At 42.9% G+C, this 16,392-nt stretch overlaps 1 protein-coding gene across 4 annotated transcripts in view; it reads left to right on the top strand.

Annotated features, from left to right (window-relative positions):
• NUP93 (nucleoporin 93) overlaps positions 1-16,392 on the top strand; it is a 67,276-nt gene that overhangs the window by 47,140 nt on the left and 3,744 nt on the right. For all 4 annotated transcript variants that reach the window (XM_050311056.1, XM_050311057.1, XM_050311060.1 and 1 more), the window contains 16 exons: positions 832-906; positions 2,683-2,772; positions 4,103-4,242; positions 5,582-5,714; positions 6,682-6,839; positions 8,204-8,369; positions 9,100-9,193; positions 9,733-9,924; positions 10,157-10,283; positions 10,397-10,469; positions 10,799-10,843; positions 11,841-11,957; positions 12,584-12,702; positions 14,652-14,769; positions 15,144-15,227; positions 15,984-16,112. In XM_050311056.1, the coding sequence (XP_050167013.1) occupies positions 832-906; positions 2,683-2,772; positions 4,103-4,242; positions 5,582-5,714; positions 6,682-6,839; positions 8,204-8,369; positions 9,100-9,193; positions 9,733-9,924; positions 10,157-10,283; positions 10,397-10,469; positions 10,799-10,843; positions 11,841-11,957; positions 12,584-12,702; positions 14,652-14,769; positions 15,144-15,227; positions 15,984-16,112 (1,860 nt within the window). The remainder of the gene's footprint in view (positions 1-831; positions 907-2,682; positions 2,773-4,102; positions 4,243-5,581; positions 5,715-6,681; positions 6,840-8,203; positions 8,370-9,099; positions 9,194-9,732; positions 9,925-10,156; positions 10,284-10,396; positions 10,470-10,798; positions 10,844-11,840; positions 11,958-12,583; positions 12,703-14,651; positions 14,770-15,143; positions 15,228-15,983; positions 16,113-16,392) is intronic.

Here is a 16,392-nt window from a genome sequence, read left to right as displayed (position 1 = left end):
TATCAGGCAGTATTGCATAGTTAATTGGGAGTATTCTGTCCTGCAGGGTGGTGACCATGTGTGTTCAGTGGTGGCTGTACTGAGAACACCCCAGTGCTTTGTAATGAAAACACACAAGAATAGCTTTATGCAGAATTGGACTATTATGGCACGTTGTATTTTGAGTTTTATAAGAGTATGAATTTTCCATGCTGTGACTCCATCAGCTGTCTCTCCCTGCTCTACACTCAAAATATCTCAATCCTGGCGTAGTCTCTGTGGGTAAAAAGACTTTTTTCAGGTCAGGATGTTGCCAGCATACTTCTTCCTGCAGCAGACAGCAGTGGGGCACTTTTCAGCACATCATTGAATGCTGCAGTCCTGCTTGGTGTCTGTGTCATGGTACTGGGGCAAAACTGGAGTGTCAGATGTGCTGGACTGGATCCATTTGAGCTGGGCCATTGAATTCCATGCCCCTGCTGTGACAGAGGTTCGGACAAGATGCTTCACAGCAAGACCCTGACAGAAACAACCTTTTCAGAAACAAAACCAAAGAGTTAAAATTATAAGGTGCTACCAAGAGACACTGATGTCCTAATTCTAGACAGCTAATGGTTGGCTTGTGCACTGAGTAAGGAGGATTTCTGTCACTTCAGAAAGTTCAAGCTATATTGGGAAGATATTTGGGTGTTGCAGTGAGACTGCATTTTTCTCTGTAGATAGCTCAAACCCCTGCTCTTAGTTCTGTCAGGAACACGGTTTTGCTCTTGCTCTTTGGGAGCAGATGTGTTGGTAAAATGCATTGTGGTAACTGTGCACTTTATACCTTCCTATTTCCTTCCCATTGAACAGCCCAGCTATGCTGGTGAGGTGGGTCCTCCAGGGCGCAGCTCTTTGGACAGTGTGGAGATGGCTTATGCTCGTCAGGTGAGTGGAAATGGCAAAACACAGTTAAACATCGTGTTCTACAGGGAGGGGGGCAGGGGAAATGAAGATTTGAGCGTGGTAAGTAAAACATTAAAGTATCTGCCCAGAGATGAAATGCGGTTGGCAAATAATGTAAACATTGCATGATGTTTTAGAAGCGTTCTGACCTGTGTGCTGTAGGACTTTTTTGGTCCAAAAGAGATCCTAAACACCGTATATGACCGTGGAAAGCATTTATGCTTATAAAAGAAACTGAAATTCTTTTAACTTTTCAAAAGCAGTATTTTTTTAGGAGTTGTGTCAATGTATAATTGTATGCAAATGAAGGGTTTATATTCCCTTTATTCTCACGTGTGGAAGATCACTTTTCTCATGTGTATGTGTGTAGAGAAAAACATGCTGAAGTCTTAATCCTGATGTTTGTCGAATTGTATCCTATTTTAATGGCATTGCTTATGAGAGGCTTTAGTGCCTCAGCTTTGAATTAATGTGCCTGGTAGCATTAGACTCCCTCGGAAAATTTTCATGGAAAACTGATAAACCTTTCTTTACATAACCAATTTATTACTTTTGTTGTTTGAGATTATCTGTTTACCAGCACTGTTGGGAACAAAATGAAAGAAAAGGACTTGATTTTTTTCAAAATGGAATATGTGGAACGACGTAGACAAAGCACGGTCTAATTTGCACACAATCACTGTTATTGTGTGTGTTGGCTCAGTCTGTGCTGAGGCAGGGATAGCAGCTCCTGCATCTGTTTTCCTACATCTGCATTCAGTTGTGGCAACTGGAAAGAAACAAACTGCAGAAGGTGCATGGTTGTGCTGATAAAGCGTAGGTTTGATTTGGTGGCTGTTAATAGTTCGTTAATTTAGTTCACACCTGCTGTGATATACCTGCAGTGAGGGTGTTCCTTACAGCACAATTGTGCCTGTCCTTTGAGGCTGTGGGTGACAGAGACCTGAGATCAGGCAGTTCTCGCTGCTCTGGTTTATCAACAACCAGGAAATGTGTTTTAATTACACCGCTGTGGTTAATTGTTCTTCATGGACAGCTCCAAGTGTTTCTCAGGAACGCAGTGACATCCGTGGATGTGATTGCACTGATGCTGCATCCTGGTTGCAGTCCCGAGCTCTGCATCTTGTTTGCATGCTGGGCATGCTGAAGTAGTACGTGACAAAGGGAGTTCAAGTACAATGGCACTGCCTCTCTAGCACTGTTATTTTCAGAGATAGTGGACAGTCTTTAGGCTGAGAGTAGAATAAACAAGAGTAGATGAAGCCAAATGAAATCAAGAGTTAAAATGGAGGGGATGCGTGCTTGTATATGTTTAAGGGTAGGTTTTGAAGGGCCAGGTTTCTGTTCATTTCCTGAACACTGCCACAAAACAGCAAAATCCCCTTTCTTTTATGTCAGCAGGTAGGAGGATGCCGTGCAGGGCAGTATCACAGCCATCCAGTTGTCAGGTCACTTCTGAAACTTTGTCCTTGAACAATTAGCTGCAATTAGTGTAGCAGGGCATCCAGTGCAGTGCTCTGCCCTGCAGAACCCCTGGGAGCTGCTGCCTTCAGGCAGGCCTGGGGCTCTGGGGCGCAGTGGAAGCTCCGGTGAGGGGCGAGGTTCCTCCACTGCTGGGTTGGAAGCTGTTAATGTGGGAGGGGAGCAGAGGGACTTGCTGGGGGCTCTGCTTTTGAAGCCTGGTTCAGATTCTGCTGCTGTGGCTGAGAAGGGGCATAATATTTGTTGTTAAACATGCTTACTTTAATTATGTTTTAGATTTATATTTATAATGAGAAGATTGTGAATGGACATCTGCAGCCTAACCTGGTGGACCTTTGTGCTGCTACTGCAGGACTGGATGATAAGGTACTGCCAGTGAGTTAACATAAGGAAATGCCTTTAATCTGTTTTCAGCTGTGATTAACAGCCTGCTGACATCAGGAGAAAAATACTGATACTGCCCAAAAAATTTGCGTGGCTCCACAGAAAACACAGAGCCAGTACTGGAATTTTCTCTAGTGCAGCAGGGCCCACCTGCAACGAAGCTGGTCATGGGGAAAATTTCTTAACACAGTGAGGAAGAAACGACCCTGGTGTCCCATCATGAGTGATAAGCTGTTGGAGGAAAAAATTGCTTTTAATGTTAAATAGATTCTGTTGGTTTGATTTTCCAAGTGTGGTCTCTCGGTGTCCTTTGAAGGTGTTTAGTTGTAGGTGAAGGCTTTTCCATCACACTCTGTTAGAGCTGAAATAGGCTCCCATAGCAAAGCATAGAGCCCCTAGGATTGACTTTAAACCAATGATCTGCCTACTTTTTTTTCTATTCCTGTAATGGTGTTGCCTTGGTCCCCCAAAACCAAAACAAATGCACAAACTTGGCCATCTTTGGGAAATGCCTGGAGGAGAATCCTGCAGGAGGGCTGAGCCCTGGAAAACCTCTGCAAGTGGGGAGAGCAAAAAGCTGTTCAGAAAATGCCTCAGTCGGATCTGAATTACAGATGTGCATCTTTGCTCTGAACAGCTCTGTTTGTTTCCAAGGGACAACGCAGTGAATTTCAGTGTTCTTGCTGCTTTGAAGCACGAGGATCAAAGAGCTGCCCTTGCCCAAGTGAACAGAGCTGGTGGTTCTCAGTATTTTGCCGTTTCAGCAGGGACACCCCAGGCCTGTAGACACTGATATGATCTCGTCCTTGTGAATAAGCAGACCTGGATTGTCTTCAGCTTTTATTTATAACTGAGCCTTTGTCCAAGTGATCAGTGTGCTTTTGATGCTTCTTATCGCAGCTGATCTTACAGCTTTCCAGTGGCAGCCAGAGCCATTGCTTACGTGGAAAGCTGGTGGTGCTGTGGGATTTATTGAGTGGAAGGTGTGAACTGGAAATGAGCAAAAGGCCAAGCACCAAGTACCCAGCCTAGTTTGAGAAATAATTGTCAATCCTGGGTGACAGTCACAGGTACAATGTTTATAGCCATCTTCTTGGACAAGAATTATGCAGAAAAGCCTGTGAAATTTGAATTCCACAGGACAGCATCAGCTTACCTTCATTCTGCCTCCAGTGTCTGCAGCACAGCTCTAAAATGACATTACTCTTGTGGTTTTATGCTTTTCTTAAGCATCAAAGCACCACGTAGCTCAAAGCAGTGCCGCTCGTTCCTTCTGTACTAATTGCTGAGGTGTGGAATGGCTTCCTTGCAGAACATCTCCGAGATGTGGGCCATGGTGAAACAAATGACTGATGTCACCCTGGTTCCTGCCAGCGATGCCCTGAAGGTCCGGACCAACATGGAGGTGCGCATGGAATTCGTGAGGCACGCGCTGCACTACCTGGAGCAAAGGTGAGTGAATGCTCTGGGGAGCATTCACAGTTGAGTAGAGTTCCCTAGTAATAAGCCAGAATGGCTTTGTGATGTGCCTGTTCAGAAGTCAGCTACCTTGTGCTGCTCACAGCAGTGTCTGCTGCCTGTCTTTTTTGTTGTGCAGAGCTTAGAGCAGCCACTTGAGTATAAAACTGTTTTAGTTTGCGAGTGATCTAGTTATAAAGGCCTCGAATCCACGGGGAGGTTGTTTAGAAGATGCAAAGACTTTTTATTCTTCCTTCTGTGTTGCTTATAAATATTCTATATCTGCACAGTGATGTGTGAAAATTTTTCACTTGTGGAAGGGGATCCATTTCCCTTCTGCAAAAAAAATTCTTCTTTTCTGTATGTTCACTTTCTGATTGCTGATGACTGTCAGCAGCTGTGAGGACAGCACTGGGGTCAAACCTGGTGCAATGAGTCAGGTTCTGATCATTCTCATCATGCCATTTCTACAAGCTTTTGGAAAATGGGAAGAGGCTCAAGCTGAGAGGTGTAGCAGTGATTTTTCAGGCTGTTGGAAGTGGCTTGCTGTGTGTCAGCAAGTATCGTGGGGGCCTGATTTCCTTGAGTTAGATAACTAGCATTCCACAATGCTAGTTATCAAGATATTCTGATATTTACCAGTGTTTAGCATAGCCTTTCAGTTTGATAGTCTATTGTATGCTGCAGAGAAAGAAAGAACTTCATGGCAATTATTGCTGCTGCTTGCATAGGTCTTCCATTAGGGGACAGATTTTTGAGGCTGCTGCTTCCAAACATGAGTACTTGTTAAATTGATCTGCCTTGATTAAATGCTTTGATAGGTTATTTAAAGGGTGTTCTTAATGCTGCTTTTACTGGTTGTATTTCTCTGAAGTCTCTTTTTCTCTGGGATTTCCTTCTGGCAAGTCCATAGCCCCAAGGATGGTGTTTTTTCATAGGGCGGGGAAGAGAGACAAACACATCTGTGGTGTTTAACTGTTCTTTAGTGACAGGGTTGAGAGTTCAAGCATTAGGATGGAAAGGCTTTGTGCCACTTACACAGTTGAGCTGAACTTAGTACTATGAAAACCTAATAAGAGGAACTTCATAATAGGAAGTTGAAGCAGGAGCAGTGCACAGCCCCCAAACGTGGTGTCTCCTGAGACTGCTGAATACCAGCATCTTCCTAAACGGACAGAAATGTTTGCCTCATTCTGTTGTAATGATAATGTTTGAACATGGAGGTAATTCGCTGTAAATTGCTGATTGTGTCAGATCTGCAAGGCGCTGGATGTTTTTGCAGCAGGGTGTATCTCAGTCTGTCCGTGTTTGGTTTGCTTGTGTTGTTTTTCAGCTACAAGAACTACACCTTTGCGACGGTCTTTGGGAACCTGCACCAGGCTCAGCTGGGTGGGGTGCCGGGGACCTACCAGCTGGTGCGCAGCTTCCTGAACATCAAACTGCCCGCGGCTGTCCCGGGGCTCCAGGTTTGTCCAGCACTTACAGCGACCGAGCTAAAACATAACACAAATGTGACTGCTCCAGCACAGACGGGAAACCACTGCAGCCTCTGTGGCTTTTCTGTTGTTTGAGCTGCTTTTAGCGTAGCAGACTCTTATTCCTTCTCCGGAATTTTTCATTAGGAAAATGGAAGATAGCAACCAAAATCACTCTGAATTCAGAGCTAGTCCCGAAACACGGTGCTCAGTAGTTCGAGTTCTAAATTCTAGAAATCATGGTCTCTTTGGGTGGCAGAAGATCACCCCAGAAGTATTAAAATAGGCTTCAAAAAAGCAGCAGCTTAATCTCCCTGGTTTACTTTTTCTCTTTTTTCACACTTATTGTAAGATGATGACACCAGTTTTTGATGACCAAATGTGTATTGAGTTCATCTGAATTGTAGCCCAAGCCTTTCATTTAGGAATCTGAATAAAACCCTGCTTACCTGTGTATAGTAGAAAGTGCATAGCTGTGCATCTACAAAATTAGCAGATAGGCAGGCTGCAGTGAAAAATTAAATTTAAGAGTTAAATGAAGAAATACTAAATTATAACATTGGAGAGCACACAACTAAGTCTTGCTGTCTTTTTCTTGCCTGCTGAGATCTGTGATTAGCTTGGTATCTTTGTTTCAGTAAAAATGTTTTTAATTTTAAAGTTAGTGTTTTAATGTATCAGGTCTGATACAAATCCACCTCCTGGGTGGGTAAAATATCATCTGCTAGTTCTGGGATTGTCAGAACCCCACTCAGAACTGAAGTCCAGGCAAGCAAAGAAGAGTCACACTCTTCACACAGAGCTTTCACAGGACTTGACTTAACCATTAATATAATCTCTAGCTTCTGTAACACAAACAGAACTTATTACCAAAATTAGAGTGTGGGTATGAAGGCAGAAATCATGAATGAGGCAAAGAATAATTTAACAAGTGAAGTATCTCCTACTTTCTTTTCAGGATGGTGAGGTGGAGGGGCACCCTGTGTGGGCACTGATTTACTACTGCATGCGCTGTGGAGATCTGACTGCAGCCATGCACGTGGTGAAACGGGCACAGCACCAGCTGGGAGAGTTCAAAACCTGGTTCCAGGAGTACATGCACAGTAAAGACAGAAGGTAATGAGGAAAGATCTTTGTGAGGAGTTGGAATTGCTGTGGAGCAGTGAATTAATCAGTGGCTTGGTAGAAATACAAGAAGCTCAGGTCTCTTCTGATGGTGATGGCTGCCTGGTGTTTGTTTGTATTACCTACCTAAATTACATACAAGAAGTTTGCATATTTTGATTTGTGGCTTTGAAGTCTGAAAATCTCAATAGAGAAAGAGTTGTTTGAAAAATATGCAAAAATTTACATTTCAGAAATAATACGGTGTGGTGTAGCTTTGCCTTTTTACAGAAGGGCATGCCCTGTGTAACTGTGGGGTGCTACATACAATGGATCAGATTCAATCTGCTGTCACAAATCCTGTTTCTTTTTATTTCCCCCCCCATTGCTTATTCTGGCTGAATTTCCTCTGGGGGACACTTTTTGCTGCCCGTGTTTTCACAGGAATGCCGTGCAGGAAAAGCAAGCAGTGTTTGTTAGGCCTTTGGAGGCTCTCACACCCACATCTTTCTTGTGCTTATTCTCCTTTTCCAGTTTGTGTTGTCCATCACTGGGCAGAAGCCACTGGCCAAACTGCTTCTGGTGTGCTTGCAAACAGTTGCAAGCTAACAAAACAAACTGAAAGAAAAAGGGTCCCAATGACATTTATTGAGTACTGCATACCATGATACTTTTCAGTAAATTAGCCTGTTTTGTAGAGTATCTAGAGTGCTCATTATATCAGGATTGTTCCAGAAACTTTAGTGAAGGTACTGTCATTGTTTTCATTGCAAACACGTTAATGAGGTAGAGTATAATTGATTTATTTTGTTTTTATTACAGCTGTGGAAAGGTGCTCTGCCTACAGATTTGACAAACAATGTCTTTGTCTAAAACACTTCACTGCTCAGTTCTGTAATATTCACTGTAAGAGGGTACAAGAAAAAGAATGACAAAGAACATTATGACAGTAGTTAATAACAAAGATGAAAGTATCCCTCCTAAAAGATTTCATGGCACAGTGACCTGCTCACTTGTTAGTTACTAACCCAAAGAGTTCCAAAGACTTTGCGAGCTCTCTTTTTCTGAAATTATGAAATAGCTCGTCTACCACAGTAATAATGTTCCCCTAAAGACCCTGTCATATGGTTACTTTTTTTTTCCTGCAATGGGTATTTGAAGACAATCCTCCATAACTTAAATTATGTGTTTAAATTCATGTGTGAGAAGTTTTGACCTACAAATGTAAATAGAAAATGCAAGAAATACCGGCCAGGGCTCACTGTCGTTATACCTTTGCTGTGAATACACAGCTATTTACAGTGATTTATATCTAGGTTCCTTATACAGGGAAAATGGGTTTCATGTCTTTTCCTTCAATCTTTTTTTTTCCTCAGACTATCTCCTACCACAGAAAATAAACTGCGTCTTCATTACAGACGAGCCCTGAGAAACAACACTGACCCGTACAAAAGGGCTGTTTATTGTATCATTGGCCGCTGTGACGTTACAGACAACCAGAGTGAAATTGCTGATAAAACAGAAGATTATCTTTGGCTAAAAGTAAGTGTGATACTGTTGTTGTGGTGGTGGTGTTTGGATATTTATTTATTTATTTTTTTAAAGAACAGTTTTAAATGGTACTGCCATTTCTGCACTGCTCTGCTACCCTCCTCACTTCTAGGGTAGGGAAAACCTGCTCCTGGGTGTTTTGCATCAGTGGAATGCACGTGACTTGAAGAGAGCAAAGGGCTGGGAACGTGAGTTCCAGGGCTGCTCTGATACCCTCTGCACTGTCAGGTGTCAGTTTGGGCACACTTGGCTTTGGAAGTGCCATGTCCTTCATTTGACACTGATCTTTGTCAGCTGTTTTCACCAGCTTGCTACAGTGAGGATTCTTTGAGTTCTCCTTCCTGGATGGATGATGTCTGAAATGTCCATGTCGATTGACCAAAGACAACACTGCCAATGTCTCTGAAGTCCTTGCAGCTTTGGTGGGGGCATGACAGATACTGGTTGACTACAGAGGGCTGCTTTTAGTTATTGCTTAGACAGTATTCAGAGTCCTAGCACTGAAGTTTGATGGCATGGAGAGACACAGAACCCCCAGGTTACATCTGCATGGATTTCTGCCGTTGCTGCATTAGGGATCTTTGCTTCCCAGCAGTGGATATTGTGACTAGAAGTAGTTTCTAGTCAGTTGGTCAAATCCTAGGAGGGGCTTCAGATGGAATGAATATCTTCTGAGTGCAGGGGGAAATAACTGTGCTCTTTTTTTGGGTGTGTTTTTTAGCTGAACCAGGTGTGTTTTGATGATGGTGGTGCGAGCTCCCCACAAGACCGACTAACGTTATCACAGTTCCAGAAGCAGCTGCTGGAAGACTATGGTGAGGAACCACAGAGCAATGTGGGACTTCTGCTTTTCTGCTTAGGACACTTTCCAGTCGTTATTACACAAACCCCTGCAGCTCTCCACACCTCACAGGCATCTTCAGGGTGTCCATGGACAGCCTGCTTCCCTGGAATAATGGCAGACTTCAGTAAGACATGATGAATAAGTCTGGTGTGTTCCCAGCAATCCAGAGAGTAAATATTCATCTGTGAACAATAGTGCTGCTGTTTCTCCTTTGTCTGTACTTAATTGCAGATTGCTTTCTTTCACATAAATGTGCCAAAGTCTTTAGCAGAACTTCCAGCTTTTGGAATTCAGAACAGAAAAGCAATCACTACCTAATGTGGGCATGTCTTTCCAAGCCTTTTCTCTGTGTGCATCTGATGTTCATTGTTTCCTTTAAATTATTATTTCAAGTAATTTTCTGGGGATCCAACTCACAGTTCCTTACACCTCAGAAAGTTTTTAGAGTAACCTCTGATTGCACAGTCGTGAAAATGATGTGAAAACGCTCCATATTTTGGTTTCTTTCAGGTGAATCCCATTTTGCAGTGAACCAGCCGCCTTTCCTCTACTTCCAAGTGTTGTTCCTGACAGCCCAGTTTGAGGCTGCGATCGCTTTCCTCTTCCGCACGGAGCGCTTGCGCTGTCACGCTGTTCACGTTGCTCTGGTCCTGTTTGAGTTAAAACTGCTCCTGAAATCTTCTGGCCAGAGTGCACAGCTGTGTAAGTCCCACTTCCTTTACGATAAAGGAATGGTTTCTGAGCCCTCAGAGTACCCTGTAGGCACTGCAGGTCTATGTGATTGATCAAACAAGGAGCGTTTATCAGAACAGTCTCATAAAAGTTCATTGTTTTAGTCACATTCGAGCTCTGGATCGTGGTTCTGACCGGTTTCAGATGAAGATCAGTTTTCCTGGCAGTAGATTCTCTGACAGTGTTGTTTCTGACACTGCAGTAAGCCATGAAGCCGGGGACCCTCCTGGTGTCAGACGCCTGAACTTTGCACGGCTGCTGATGCTTTACACCCGTAAGTTTGAATCAACAGATCCAAGGGAAGCCCTGCAGTATTTTTACTTTCTCAGGTAGGAGCTAATATATGTGTCTAGCTTTTCTCCTGGTTATTACTGCTTCATTTTTCCTTATCTGGAAAGCTGCCAGAAACAGCAGTGCCTTCCTCCTTGTGTTTCTTTTGCAGAAACGAGAAGGACAGCCAAGGAGAGAACATGTTCCTGCGCTGTGTTAGTGAAATAGTGATTGAAAGCAGGGAGGTACGTGGGGCCATGTTCTGCCTTCCTCAGTTAAACTGAAAGCCTTTCTCCATTTAAGCCTTTATTAGACAGGACAGTCTTCACAGTTGTTTCCCCTTTCTGCCTGCTGCAGACCTAGATGTTGGAAGGTCTTGCAGTGACCATACATTTAACATATCTGATCATGTCCTTTGCCTGTTTTTTAGTTACAAATGCTTTTGACATCGGTCACTGTTTTTTGTTCATCCACGGCTTCATCTTTGTATTTAGTAAATATGTTGTGAAATACATGCAATTTATCTCTCTGTTTTTGTTTCCTTTTCTCTTACTTTACATCTGCGTGGATATAGTTTGATATGATTCTTGGAAAGCTGGAAAAAGATGGCAGTAGGAAGGTGAGTTAACAGTTTATGTTTATATTTTACATAAAAGCACAAAGCATGTGTGATTTCCAAAGCAGTCATAAGGCTGTCTCCCTTTTCTGTGTTTTTCACTAGCTGTGGTTGAATAAATTCAGGTTCTCCCAGTATGAGATCCTCTTGCAGAAGGAAAGAGAAGAGTGCACACAAATTATGAAAACTTTAGATAATTAATGAAATTTTTCTGTTTGCTGTGGCAACTTTGGAAGCTTTCTGTGTAAAGCAGACTGCAGATCATTTCTTAACATGAGGGCTCGTGCTGATGTCAAAAAAACAGGGGAAAGTTACTTCTGACAGGATTTCCTTTTAGATGTCTTTGTTTTGTCAGTTCAAAAGAGGTAAGATTACACACAAGAGAGCAAGGTAACTTGATAATGTTTACAAATATTTTATACTTTCTTTGGTGTGAAACCAGCAATCTTAAGATTAAAATAAATCATTCTAGATGATCTAGCCTTTTTTTGCGATGCTCAACTACAGTAAAATAATTTCCAGATATTCTTGACTCTTTCCTGTCTTTTATTCTATATATTTATTATTTGTTTTAAAATTCCTATTGCTCTTTCTTTTAACTGTGTAAGATTTCACTTGCAGCCTGTCATGACAGTATAAACAAACAGCATCCCTGGAGCCCCTGGCATGTTATATGCTGAAGTCTTTTGTGTTTTCTTCTCCCCTGTAATGTGTCATCAGCAATTAACAGCTCAAACTCTGAATTATTTTATCTGGGTCACTCTGAGTGAAATAAAAACCAAGGATGTCTCAGTGCTGAGTCTGTTTTGGAGAAAGTCTCTCTTGCAAGAGCTCATTCTGATTTTAATGTCTCACTTTTGCACTTTCCCATGGAAATGTACAGGCCATTCTACTCATAAGGCAACACATAAAATATTCATTGCCTTGATAGAATATTCAGGAGTATTTAAGCATCCTGATATCTCTTTTCTCTCCTTTCATTTTTGTCTCACTTCTTTAGCCTGGAGTGATAGACAAGTTTACAAGTGACACAAAATCCGTTATTAACAAAGTGGCTTCTGCAGCAGAAAATAAAGGATTGTTTGAAGAAGCTGCAAAACTCTATGACCTTGCAAAGGTAAATATCTCCTCTGTGCTGCCTCAAGTATGTACCTGCTTCACTGTTTCTCTTTCCAAACATTCTCTCTGTGATTAGGAGGTTAAATTTCATCTCAGAGATTGAATTGCCCTTATTCAAGCAGCTTATTCGTGCTGCTGTTAGAGCAGAGCCATTGCTGCATAGAGAGGGGGTTTGGTGAGCAAACCCAGATGGATTGCACTGGGGGGATTCTGATTTAGGACATTCTGGTTCTTGATCAATGTAATCTTCTGAAGTGATTGCCTCCTGCATGATTTTATTCTGTCTAGTGAAGTTATTTACCTGGAGTGTACTCTTCCAATTGCACAGATGTTGAACTGAAGTCTAAAATAGTTGGGCTTTATAGTGAGTACTCTTGTTTCCTTCTGAAATACATTTGAAATAAAAGTGGACACAACCATAGACCTATTTTAGAGAAAACTAGGGGAAAATGCTTTTTTCACATGAGTCAGCAGCATTATGTTGCTTGTAGCTTCTCTGGCCTTGTCTCTGTGGGAGGGAAGTGCCTCTGAGCTTGCACTGAGCACCTTCTGCCTTTTCAGTGAGATTAAAACACCAAGTGCCATCGTGCTCCATTTATCTGTGTGTAACTTTAATACCAACAGAACCCTGACAAGGTTTTAGAGCTGATGAACAAGCTCCTGAGCCCAGTTGTTCCCCAGATGAGCACTCCCCAGTCGAACAAGGAGCGGCTGAAGAACATGGCCCATTCCATTGCTGAGAGGTGAGACCTGGCTGAGGCAGGGCTGGGGGCCTCACCTCCACCTGACCCGGCTCTCGGTGCAGGGGGGATTAGTTCTGGTGTTGTTTCTGCAGGCTGGACTGTGGCATCCACAGCAATATATTTAGAAAGACAGAGAAGAGGTTAGAATTTACCCTGTCCTGCTCGTGGTGGCTTGCAGTACTGAAACCAGAAAAGAAACCTTCTGGGGCAGGTCAGGTAAATTTGGCAAGAAGCTTTGTCTGTAGGTGAATCAGGATTGCCAGCCAGAGACAGGGTCTGTTAAGGAGCAATAAATATCATGAACTGGTTTTTATATTATTTTTAAAGCAAAATATCATGACAGTTGCAGAGTCACTGCACACGATTCACTTGTTTGAAATAGTATTAAGAGAGAGCTACAAACCCAGTAATTCTGAGTTGTAACAGCAATGTAGAGAGTTCAGTAGCTGTCTGAAAACCTTATTTCACTGCTGCTTTAAGGAAAGCTGAAAAGGGAACGTTTAAGCTGAGGTGTGTACGTGGCTAATGTAAGCAGTGGACCTTGTTGCCACAGCCTGTGACATGAGCCAAGTGCTGAGTGGTATTCAGGAAAGGGAGAGAAATGGAAGTGACCAAAAGGAACGTCCCCTGCAATGTCTGTGTGCTAATAAGGGTACATGTTTGAGAGACATCAGTGCTCAAGATGCATTAGCAGCTGAAAGTTGGGAATAGCCTGATTCTGAAAGGCTGTAATTGCAAAATAACTGTGATTTCTTAAAAATTGTCCTCTTTTGGTGTGTCTTGTCACAGTGGCTGCCATGGAAAATTCCTGTATTTTACTAGAGCAAAATGTGGGTACCTGTGAGAAACGTCTCGCTGGTTTTCCTCAACCCTTCAGCTGCAGAGAGAATAAAAATAAGCCAACCCCACTTGCTGGCATTTGAAATTGGAAGACAAATAGAGACATGTATTGATTTCCATCAGAGACCTTTCCTTTTCTTGTTTTGACAAGTGCCATTTGCCAGTCACTCCTTCTAGTCAACCTTTCCCTCATTTAGCCAGACTGAGACTGAGTGAAAATTGGTGCAGTATTGACTTAGTGAGAGGCTGATTTGGTGGCAGACATTAAAGAGAATTAAACCTATGGCTTGAGCTAAAGCTTCAGCAGAGGCTGTGATGGGCTTTGGTTTGCTGCTTGCTGTGATCTGTTTGAAAGCACTAAATATTACTGTGCAATAATGCCACTTCCCAGCTGCAAACCTGGGTGACTGAACTGTTCTGATTAGAGCATCTTCTTGCCAGCTCAGTGTCAGACAGGGCTTTTCCTCGTGTACCTTCTGCAGATGGTGCTGCAGTGATGCAGCGTTCCTCCTGTGCGTTCTTGTGATGCTTTTGGAATGGGGGAGACACCCAGCAGGAAAGGCCAGGAGGTTTATTTGTCTTCCTGCTCTGCAGCACCACTCTTACTGTTAAACCTTGAGGAAGGAGCAGCTCTGTGACCTCGTGCAGGCAGCAGTGAGAGCAGGCAGCCCTCCAGTTCATCCCCCAGCCAGAGTCGCTGGAGAGAGCGCGCAGCATTTAATCCATCTTTGAGTCTTAACTTCTTGCCTGAAGCAGGGAGTGGTGCTGGAGGATTGTCTGCTGTAAAACAGCATGTGAAACATGCTTGTGCAGAGCTTGCCTTGCAGGTCTCTGCTGCCTGGCACTGTTTCCCCATGAATGTGGGAAGTGTAAACATTTAAAAGGAAACAAAATGTTGGATTTGATGCAAAACTGGAAGTGATTAGAAGTATTTTTAAAAAAGCCACAACCTGTGAAAATTCTGCCTCCTCGTTAAGGAGAGTGAAAGCTGTCCTTTGTTAAATGCCTTCTGTCCTCGTGCTTGATGTCTCTGCTTCCAGGAATTGCAGGAGCACAGTTATAAACGGTTGCCATTTTGCACAATAAAACTGTGAAACAATTTCTTGCAGGTACAAAGCGCAGGGGATAAGTGCAAAGAAATCCATTGACTCCACGTTCTACCTTCTGCTAGACTTAATCACATTTTTTGATGAATATCACGCTGGTCACGTTGACAGGGCCTTTGATGTAAGTTTTAAGAGTTCTGTTTGAAGTGTAGCCTTCCTAATGCCCTTGAAAGCCCAGAATGTCTCAAATAACATCACTTAAAAAAATTACATTTAATGAGTTAGAAGGGGTTGCAACGCTACAGGAATTTAAAAAGGTGTTTCTTCCCTGTTGCTTGATAAACAGGAAGATCTTTCTGGGGCCATTTTATAGACAGTGAACAAAATATTCCTGCTGCTCAACAAAGGGGGGAGATAAACCAATAAATAACAATGAAATTATTTCTCTTGAATGAAACCAGGAGGATTTCATTAGCACCTCAAGCCCACACTGTATTAGTCTATGGTACACAGAACACTGATTATCTCCCCTGATTCCTGCTTTTCTTTTTGAAGATTATTGAGCGCCTGAAGCTCGTACCTCTTAACCAGGACTGCGTCAAGGAGAGAGTTGCTGCCTTCCGGAATTTCAGCGATGAAGTAAGTGCTGTCTTGGGCTAAGCTTTCAGAAGCCTTTTGCTTTGTTAGAAGGATCTTAAGACCTTGTCATCTCATCATCCTTATTCTATAGCGGGGAAATGGGGTGAGATTATTCTGAATTCGCACAAGTGGATTCGTGGCTTACAACTTTCTGCTCAGTGCTGCTCTTGCAAGTGCTAGAATTCCCTACCCAGAAATCCTGTCTCCATTTTGAAGAAGGTGTCTGCCTGAGTCTCCTTGAACTTACTGAGTTTGATCCAAGAATTCAAAATACTGAAAACTTTTAACTTGCTGGTGACTTAGTTCTCCCACGCTCATAATGGTCACCAAGCATTTGCAGGGTGTTTGTTCACTTCCCTCTAAATCACAGGATCTCATGGATTTGTGTATTAGCAGATGAAGCACAGTGGAAGGCTGTTACTGCTCTTGAACTGTTTTAAATGGAGGATGACACTTCTCCTTTAAGCAGTGTTTGTGTGTATTTGGGTGCTTTAGAGTTCTTTGTATTCAGGCACTTGGGGTTTTGTCTGACCTGTTGCTGTCAGACAGGAAGGTGTCTGTCCCAAAGCTCTGGGCAGTGTTTTTGCTGGATGGTGCAATCACAGCAGGGTAACCATTACATGTATGACTGTTACAGGAGTAAATGTCAACCACAGCTGTCACTGTTTGGCTTTCTGATTCTGCAGAGCAAGGGTAATGGCTCTGTCAACATGCTCTTCACTGCAGTGTGTCTTTTTTTCCACCTTCTTTGTGTAGATCAAGCACAATTTATCGGAGGTCCTGCTTGCAACCATGAATATTTTATTCACCAAGTATAAGAGGATGAAAGGCACAAGCCCAACCACTCCTGCCAGACCTCAGCGGGTAATGGAAGACAGAGATTCGGTAAGAGTGTAACCCTCACTGTCTGGAGAGTTTTCCTACATCCTGTTCCCCTGCTTGTAAGAGTCTGGGCCTCACAGAACTCTGAACCTCTAATGGTCTTTGCTTTTGACTTGCTCAGAGTTACTACTCAGTTACTACTGAGCTTGCTCAGGTACTTAATCTCAAGGCTGGTGTCTGATACCTTCAGCTCTGTGCAGAGAGAGGATGGAATGGTCTTTAAGGTCCCTTTCAGGCCAAACCCTTTGGAGTCTGTGATACTGCTCTAAATGGCATTGAGCTG

The sequence above is a fragment of the Myiozetetes cayanensis genome, unplaced genomic scaffold (genome assembly GCF_022539395.1).
Source record: "Myiozetetes cayanensis isolate MyiCay16 unplaced genomic scaffold, myiCay2020 scf16, whole genome shotgun sequence".
Taxonomy (NCBI): Eukaryota; Metazoa; Chordata; class Aves; order Passeriformes; family Tyrannidae; genus Myiozetetes; species Myiozetetes cayanensis.
This window is presented reverse-complemented; position numbering and strand designations above follow the sequence as displayed.